At 53.2% G+C, this 9,627-nt stretch overlaps 1 protein-coding gene across 1 annotated transcript in view; it reads right to left on the minus strand.

Annotated features, from left to right (window-relative positions):
* The window catches only part of LOC117009630 (rho GTPase-activating protein 35-like), a 28,740-nt gene extending 24,920 nt beyond the window's left edge, over nucleotides 1-3,820 (minus strand). The window contains exon 1 of the mRNA XM_033083900.2: nucleotides 74-3,820. Within this exon, the coding sequence (XP_032939791.1) occupies nucleotides 74-3,751 (3,678 nt within the window). The 5' untranslated portion in view covers nucleotides 3,752-3,820. The remainder of the gene's footprint in view (nucleotides 1-73) is intronic.
* Between the last annotated feature and the right edge of the window lie 5,807 nt (nucleotides 3,821-9,627).

Here is a 9,627-nt window from a genome sequence, read left to right on the forward strand (position 1 = left end):
GATGACCACTGACCACTGGGATGACCACTCCCACCCCCCCCCCGAGTGCCCACCCCACCCCACCCCACCCCACCTTGGTGGTCCTCCTGAGGCTCCTCAGGATGTTCCTCCTGCGCGGGTCCTCTCCGTCGGCCGCCTCGTACGCCATCACGGCGTTGTCGCCCTTGTAGCCGCCCTGCCCGCCCGGCTCCTCGTCCTTCTTCCTGCCGCTGCCCAGCTCGTCGTCGCTGCCCACGCTCAGGCCGGGCCGGTAGCCGGCGAAGCGCCCGAGGCGGGCGCAGCGCGCGCGGTACAGCAGCGGCTTGGTGACGGCCGGCGGGCGGCGGCCGCGCTCCAGGGAGCTGGTGTCCATCTCGCTGTCCGAGCCGTTGCCGCTGCCGTTGGACGTGGCCTTGTTGATGTTGCGCACGGTGATGATCTTGCCCTGGGTGCTGTCGTGCGGCACCGAGTAGATGTTCTCCTCCTCGCTCCGCGGCTTCACCACGGCGTCCATGGGCTCGGCGTAGTCCGAGGGGTCGAAGCAATCCGGCGGCAGCCACGTGGAGGAGGACACCGAGCGGCGCTGGCCCTCGCGGTGGCCTTGCTCCAGGTAGGCCAGGTCGCCCTTGATGTCGAAATGGACCGGCGGCTTCGGCTTGACCGGCGGCGGCACCTTGTTGTTGAGCTTGCTCTCGAAGATGAAGGACAAGCCGTCGTTGCCCTCCAGCTCCATGGACAGCTTGGAGTGGTCCTTGGGCAGGGCGGGCACGGCCGGCTCCTCGCGGAAGGGGCTGTAGCCGGGCAGCGGCTCGGGGTCGTCCTCGGAGTCGGGCAGGTTGGAGTTGCAGAGCGGCGAGCCGGCGCGCGGCGAGTTGAAGACGTCCTCGCCGGTGCTGCAGGCCTCGGCGGCGTTGTCGTACATGTGCGTGGCCTCCACGATGTTCTTCTTGTCCAGAGCGTCCTTGAAGAAGGGCTGGAAGGCGTCCAGCTTGGGCTGGGGCTGCCCGCACGCCAGGGCGGCGAAGCGCCCCTCGATCTCCTGCGCCATCTCCTCGCCCTCGGCCACCTGCTCGCGGCTCACGTCGTTGTCCAGGAGGTCGGCCGAGCCGTCGGCCAGCGCCACCAGCTGCACGGGCACGATGTCCTGCACGTCGGCCAGGAAGGCGCGCAGCGTGGCCAGCGACGCCCTGCGCTTGGCGGCGTAGAAGAGGATGTAGCCGTGCACCAGGCGGCTCTTGCGCAGCCCGAAGGACGCGTGGTACGACAGCAGCGACAGCTCCACGCGCCGCCGCTGCGAGCCCACCGCCATGTCCAGCAGCACCGCGGCGCCGCCGCCCGGCGCCGGCCGGCACGGCTGCGCCTGCAGGATGGGCAGCAGCACCTCGTCGGCGCTCACCGGGTCGCCGCACATCAGGCACATCACCACGCGCAGCTCGGCGTCGGCCGCGTCCTTGAGGCCCGAGGTGGAGCCCACCACCAGGTTGAGGTTGCGTTTGGCGTCCAGCAGCCCCTTGAGCACTTGGCCGATCTGCTTCTCGTTGATGTTGCGGCCGTAGCCGATGCCGGCCGAGGCGGGGTCGAGGAAGACGCACTGCAGCTTGCTGGCGATCTGCTGGCCCTGCTGGATCAGGCTCTGCAGCGTCTCGCCGCCGGCGTCGCCGCCGCCGCGCTTGTTCACCAGGATCAGCGTCAGCGGCAGCTGCGCCAGGTGGTTGTCGCGCCGGCCCACGGTGGACTCGCGGCTCTTCTCGATGCTCTCCACCACGTAGGACAGCGACTCCTTGGAGTTGTAGAGGCACAGGCAGCCGTGCGGCTGGAAGGTCGGCGTCTGGAAGGCGTTGACCGGCAGCCGGACGTTGCCCTCGATGGGCCTCAAGGCCAGCTCGTACATCTTGCCCTCGATGACGTACTTGTCGTCGCTGGTGCAGAGCGCGCGGATCTCGTTGGCCAGCTCGCGCGCCAGCCCGTCCTTGCCCAGGATGACCAGGTTGATGCGGTCCACGTTGGGGTCGGCCAGAGGGTTGCGGTGCTGCCGGATGAAGCGCGAGCCCAGCAGCTGCTCCACGCGGGCGTCCACGCAGCCGGCGCAGCTGGGACACGTCTCCTTGGTGGGGTGGTAGACGAAGTGGATGTGCTTGAGGATGAGCGCGTCGCGCTCGGCCTGAAGCTTCTGCAGGGCCTTGAAGCGCTGCTCCTCGCCCAGCACCTCCTGGATGACGCCCATCTTCTCCTTGCTGGGCTTGGCGTCCAGCTCCAGCTCGTAGAAGAGCTCCGAGTACTCCAGCAGCAGCTCCTGGAAGTCCTCCTTGGCTCTGTCGATCAGCTGCTTCTGGTGCTTGCCGTAGATGTCCATGTAGACCGACTCCTCCAGCCACAGGTAGAAATCCTCGTTCATGATGAAGCTCCGCGCCTCCTCCCAGGGCTTGCCGGGCGTGACGAAGGGCGAGCTCTCCAGGTTCTCGCGGAACGCCCGGCGCATCTCGGCGCGCTTGCGCTCGTCGCGCAGCTTCTCCAGGTGAGCCTCGTAGAGCTGCTCGGCCGCCGGCGTCTCCAGCAGGTCGAAGGGGATGCGCTCGTTGTCCACGTTGTCCACGTGGCTCGTGGCGTCCCACGGCGTCTCCTCCAGCACCACGAACCACTTGAGGAAGTCGGGCTTGGCCTCCAGCAGCTTCTCGGCCTTGGCGCGGCTCAAGTGGTCGATCTCGTCCAGGTCCGGCACGAGGGCGTCCAGCGCCTGCGGCAGCTTGGCCAGGTAGGCCTTGCGGCGGCGCTCGATGTGCTCCTGCTTGAGGCGCTGCACGTGCTGCAGGAAGAGCTTCTTGGCCTTCAAGGTGCCCTCCAAGTAGACGTAATCCTGGTACTCGGGCGCCGGCTGCATCTTGCGGCTGACGTTGGCCCAGACCTCGTGGTGGCTCTTGACGATGCGGCTGACGAGCCACTCGTACTTGTCCTTGGCGGCGGCGATCTGCTGGCTCTGCTGCTTGAGCGCCTCGAAGTAAGGGATGATCTTGGCTTTGCCGCGGCTCTTGTCCACCAGCTGCACCAGGGTGCTGAAGGCCAGCTCCACGTTGACGTTGGAGCGCGCCGAGGTCTCCACCACCTGCAGGTTCTTCTTGCCCAAGGCGAAGGCGTGGGCGTCGCGGATGTAGCGCTCCACGCCCTCGTCGCACTTGGTCAGCACCACCACCACCGGCTTCTTGGTCTTGGCCAGCTGGTTGTAGAGGTTGGACACGAACTTGAGCTGCTCGTCGAAGTTGCGGTTCATGCCGCGGCTCACGTCCACGCAGAGCAGGAAGCCGTCCACCGGCAGCTTGCCGTCGGGCATCTGCTTCTGCTCAAAGTCCTGCTCCAGGCCCAGCTGGTCGGTGCAGAAATACATGAGCTTCTCCGCCGACGCCAGCTTGGTGGCCGCCGCCCTCTTGATGTAGGGCTGCAGCGCCGTGCTGCGGTGAGGTTGGAAGGTTTGGTCGTCGATGAACTCCGTCTGCTCCACCACGTGGATGCGGCACTCCACGCACTCCTCCAGCGGCCGCGCCACCTCGCCCCAGTAGAGGAAATGGTCATTGTTGACCACCCTGCCCCCAAAGTCACTGGTGCTGAGCACGGACGTGTGGTCCAAGTGGAAGTCGTCGGCGCTGGGCCGCACGAAGCGGTTGCACAGGCAGGATTTGCCGATGCCGCACTGGCCCTTCTCCTTCTCGGTGCCGGACAGTCCCACCACGCTGACGTTGTAGGTGGGCGTGCGGCCATCTTGCTTGCGGGCCATCATCATTGCGGGCTCATGGTGGCCCGGGGTCGGGCGCGGCGCGGGCGGGTGAGGGGCGGGGGGGAGCTCAGGGCAGGCGCGGCGCCGGGGCGGGGCCGCTCGGCGCTGCCATGCCGCGCGTGCCGGCACCGCTTCAGGCCGTGGTGGGCGCCGGCGTGGGGTGGCCAACGAGTCGCCCTGCGGAGAGAGGAGAGGACAAGGTGGGGTCAGGGCGGAGGATTCGCTCGTCCTCCATGATGGACACGACTTGTCCACCCAGCTGGACACTCACTGGGGTGGACACGACTTTGACAACCAACCAAGAGTCACCATGATGGACACAACTTGTCCACCCAACTGGACACTCACTGGGGTGGACATGACTTGTCCACGCCACCAAAGACCCTCCATGATGGACACAACTTGTCCTCCATGATGGACGCAACTTGTCCACCCAACTGGACACTCATCATGATGGACACGACTACACCCAATCCAACCAAAGACCCACCATGACGGACACTCCTCCACCCAACCAAGGGTCACTGTGATGGACACAAGTTCCCCACCCAACTGGACACTCATCATGGTGGACACAACTTCACTCAACCCAAGCAAAGACCCACCATGATGGACACAACTTGTCCACCCAACCGAGGGTTACCATGGTGGAAATGGCTTCTCCACCCAAATGGTCACTCATCGTGGTGGACATGACTTTGACACTCAACCCAACCAAAGACCCTCCATGATGGATACTCCTCCACCCAACCAAGTGTCACCATGATGGACACAACTCGTCCACCCAACCGAGGGTCACCATGGTGGAAATGGCTTCTCCACCCAACTGGACACTCATCATGGTGGACACAACTTTGACACCCAACCCAACCGAGGGTCACCATGGTGGAAATGGCTTCTCCACCCAACTGGACACTCATCATGGTGGACACAACTTTGACACCCAATCCAACCAAAGATTCTCCATGATGGACACAACTTGTCCACCTAGCCAAGGGTCACCACAATGAACACAACTTGTCCTCCATGATGAACACAACTTGTCCACCCAACTGGACACTCATCTTGGTGGACACAACTTGTCCACCCAACCAAGGACCCACCATGGTGGAAATGGCTTCTCCACCCAACTGGACACTCATCGTGATAGGACACAACTTCACCCAACTGGACACTCATCATGGTGGACACGACTTTGACACCCAACCCAACCAAAGACCTGCAACGATGGACACAACTTGTCCTCCATGATGGACACAAGCCCCCCATCCAACTGGACACTCATCGTGGTGGACACAAGTCCCTCACCCAACTGGACACTCACCATGATGGACACAGGTTCTCCACCCACCATGGTGGACTTTCCCATCTTCCACCTTTTCCCAACAACCAAGCCCAGCCCCGGCTCAGCGTAAAATTCCATGGAATCCAACAGATTTTACAAAAAAATTCCATGGAATCTCACGGATTTTGCCATAAAATCCACATTTTTCTAAAATCCTGTTATTTTAGAGGTGGATCCAACCAAAAATTCCCCTCAGGATCCACCTCCCGGGAAAGATTTTCAACCAAGATTCATAAAAATGTGGAGATCTCCAAAACTATGAAGAATTCCATTAAAAGAAAAATTGGGATAAAACCCCAATATTTTTATTCGAGATTTTATTTCATTTAATTAAATTTGATTTTAATTTTGGGATAAAAACCAAAAAAGCTCTGAAAATTACTGGATTGTCCCAAAATTTTGGACATTTTGAGCTCCCAAAAATCCAATTTTCTGCCTCAAAATCCCACTGGGTTTAGAGGAATTTTCCCAAAATTTTGCAAATTTTGCCTCCCAAAAATCAGATTTTCTGCCTCTATATCCTGCTGAGTTTTGAGGAATTTTCCCAAAATTTTGGACATTTTTCCCTCCCAAAAATCCAATTTTCAGCCTGAAATTTTCCTCACTAATTCCAGCAGGAAATTCCACTCTGCTTCCACAAACCCCCCAAAAAATCCCCTAAAATCCACACCAACAACAATTCCCAAAATTCCCGGGGATGAATCCTCACCCAAATCCTGTCCAGAAGTGAAAATTCCGATTTTTAAAGCTCGGAAAATTCCCGATTCGGGGCCGTTCCCGCCCGGTTTCGCTTTTCCCTGGAATTCCCTGAGTCAGGAGTTACTGATTGACTCCAAAGTCCAGGAAGGAGGGATCTGCTCCGTTAATTCCCATGGAATTCAGGGGTGGGGATTGAAGGAATTTTCCTCCTTTCCTCACAAAAATCCACCCCAAAAAAAATCCCAAAAAGGCGGAAAAATCCCTAAAAATTTCCCACCAAAAATTTGATTTTTTGTTGATTTTTTTTGGTTTTGTTTTTTATTTTTTTTCCCCAATCCAGAAATCGCGGGCGCGGTTCAAGGCTGGGATTTGCCGGAGGGGAATGAACTCGGTGTCAAAGCCCTGCCGAGGTTTTTATGGAATTCTCTTCCGGGATCCCGCGGGGAATTCGGGGATTTGGGGAATTTGGGGATTTGGGGAATTTGGGGATTTGGGGGATTTTGGGAATTTGGGGAATTTTGGGGATCTGGGTGATTCCAGGAATTCAGGGATTTGGGGAATTTGGGGATTTTGGAAATTTGGGGATCTGGGGGATTCCAGGAATTTGGGGATTTGGGGAATTTGGGAATTCGGGGACTTTGGGAATTCTGGGATCCAGGGGATTTTGGGAATCTGGGAGATTTTGGGAATTTTGGGAATTTGAGGGATTTGGGGGGAAAATCGGGGATCTGAGGGATTTGGGGAAAATTTGACATCCGGGGGATTTTGGGGATCTGGAGGATTTTGGGAATTCTGGGATCCAAGGAATTTTGGAAAAATTTGGGATCTGATTTCCCAATTTTTCCAGGGAATTTGGAGATCTGAGGGATTTTGGGAAATCTGTGGGATTTTGGGAATTCAGAAGATTTTGAGAATTTGGGGATCTGAGGAATTTTGGGAAATGTGGGGGATTCGGGGATTTTGGAGATCTGAGGGAATTTGGGAATTCGGGGATCTGAGGGATTTTGGAAAAATTTGGGATCTGGGGGATTTTGGGAATCCAGGGAATTTTGGGGATCTGAGGGATTTGGGGATCTGAGGGATTTTGGGAAATCTGTAGGATTTTGGGAATTCAGGGGATTTTGGGAATTTGGGGATCTGGGGGATTTTGGGAAAATTGGGGATCTGGGGGAATTTGGGGATCTGGAGGATTTTGGGAATTCAGGGATCCAGGGGATTTTGAGGGATCTGGGAGTTTTGGGAATTCTGGGATCCAAGAAATTTTGGGAAATCTGTGGGATTTTGGGAGTTCAGGGGATTTTGGGAATTTGGGGGATTTGAAGGAATCTGGAGGATTTTGGGAATTCTGGAATCCAAGAGATTTTTGGGAATTTGGGGATCTGGGGGATTTTGGGAATCACAGAGTTGCTGATTCCTGAGGTTTGGGGTTTTCTGGGAATGTTGATCCCGAGTTTTGCAACGTCCCAAAGTCGCCATTCCCAATTTTTGGGATTTCCTGGGATGCTTTTCCCAAATTTTGGGATTTCCTGGAGCTGCCATTCCTGAGTTTTGGGATTTTCTGGGATTTTTCCCCAATTTTGGGGATTTTCTGGGATTTTTTCCCAAATTTTGGGATTTCCTGGATGCCTTCTCCAAATTTTGGGGTGTCTCAAATCCACCATTCCAAAATTTTGGGATTTCCTGGGATTCTTTTACCAATTTTTGGGATTTCCTGAAGCTGCCATTGCTGAGTTTTGGGATTTTCCCAATTTTTGGGATTTCCTGGGATTCTTTCCCCAATTTTGGAATTTCTGGGATGTTTTTCCCAAGTTTGTTGATATCCCAAAGCGAAAATTTCCAATTTTTGGGATTTTCTGGGATGCTTTTCACAAATTTTGGGATTTCCTGGAGCTGCCATTCCCGAGTTTTGGGATTTTCTGGGATTTTTTCCCATTTTGGGGATTTTTCTGGGATTTTTTTTCCCCAAATTTTGGGATTTCCTGGAGCTGCCCTTCCTGAGTTTTGGGATTTTTCCCAATTTCTGGAATTTTTCCTGATTTTTGGATTTTTCTGGGATGCTTTCCCATCCCAAAAAACCATCCTGGATCCTTTTCCCTGAAAAAAATCCCAGCTGAGGATCAGGAATCTTCATCCCAATACTCAAAATTGAAATAAACTCAGGAATTTTGGGATAACACCCAAAAAAATTTGGGATTTTGGGATGGGAACCCTCCAAGATCATTTGGGACTTTATTTCCTCAATTTTTTTTCCAACTTTTCCCCAATTTTTTCCAATTTTTCAAATTTTTTTCCCATTCTTTCCCTTTTTTTCCCCAATGGGAAATCATTTTTCCTGGAATTCCAACCCTGGGATCCCAGAGAATTATTTGGAATTTTCCTTCTTCCCAAAAAGGGGAAAACTCCTCAAAATCCAGGAAAAAAAAAATCCCAAAATTGGGAATTTTGGGGCAGCTCAGATCCATGGGAGCCTCAATTTTTGGGAATTTTGGGATAAAAAATTGGGGGAAAGGGATAAAAAAAAACAGGAAAAACAATTTAAATCCAAGTTTTTCTGTTAAAATCTGGAATTTTTCCCAGTTTTTGTGTCCCTCATTCCCAGTTTGGGAGGGTGGGAGGAGAAATCCCAAAATTTGATTCCAGGTGGGAAAAAAATCCCAAAGATATCCCAAAAAAAAGTCACAAAAATCTTAAAAAAAAATCTTTAAGACTCCCCAAAAAATCATCAAAAAATCCTAAAAAAATCCCCCAAAAATCCTAAAAAAATCCTAAAAAAATTCCCCAAAAAATCCTAAAAAATCCTAAAAAACCCCTTTAATAATTCCAAAAGAATTCCAAAAAAGCTCAAAAAATCCCCTGAAAAAATCCTAAAAAATTCCCTCCAAATCCCAAAAATAATCCCTAAAAAATCCAATAAAATCCCCTAAAAATCCTGAAAAAATCCTAAAAAAATTCCCCAAAAATCCCCCCAAAATTCCTAAAATAATCCCAAAAAAAATCCTAAAAAATCCCAAAAAATTCCCCAAAACACCCTTAAAAAAACCAAAAAAATCCTGAAAATAATCCTAAAAAAATCCCTAAAAAATCCTTAACAAAATCCAAAAAAAATCCTAAAAAATCCCTCAAAACTTCTAAAAAAATCCCAAAAAATCCTTAAAAATCCCCCAAAAATCCTAAAAATAAATCCCTAAAAAATCCTAAAAAAATCCCCAAAAAATCTCCTAAAATCCTAAAAAAAATCCTAAAAAATCCCCCAAAAATCCCCAATTTCTCAGGGAATGGGAACCCCCCAGTTTTCCATGGAAACCCCAAAAAAAAAACCCAGCAGAAAAGATCTTTGTGCCAGGCTCCGTCTCCCGCCGGGAATTTTTTTTTTGGGAATAAAAAGGAGTTTTTTGGGTTTTTTGGTGCCTGAGGATGCCAAGAACTCTGGGAAAAAATGGGGGGAATTTGGGGGGGGGCTTTGGGGGTCTCTGAGCTGCTCGAAAATCCCAAATTTTTCCTCCCCCATTTTTGGGGCAAAAAAATGGGAAAATCCCAAAGGAATATGGGAGGAAATTGGGGGGATTTGGGGAATCCCCTCCCCCAAAAAAGGGAATTTGGGGAGGGGGATTTGAGGGGAGATCCTGAATTTGGGGAGGGGGATTTCAGGAGATCCCAAAATTTGGGGAGGGGGATTTGAGGAGTTGATCCCCAAATTTGGGGAGGGGGATTTGAGGGGATCCCAAAATTTGGGGAGGGGGATTTGAGGGAATCCCAAATTTGGGGAGGGGGATTGGAGGGAATCCCAAATTTGAGTCTCCCCTCCAATCCCCCTCCCCAAATTTGGGATCACCCCTCA

Source organism: Catharus ustulatus, chromosome 34, assembly GCF_009819885.2.
Source record: "Catharus ustulatus isolate bCatUst1 chromosome 34, bCatUst1.pri.v2, whole genome shotgun sequence".
Taxonomy (NCBI): Eukaryota; Metazoa; Chordata; class Aves; order Passeriformes; family Turdidae; genus Catharus; species Catharus ustulatus.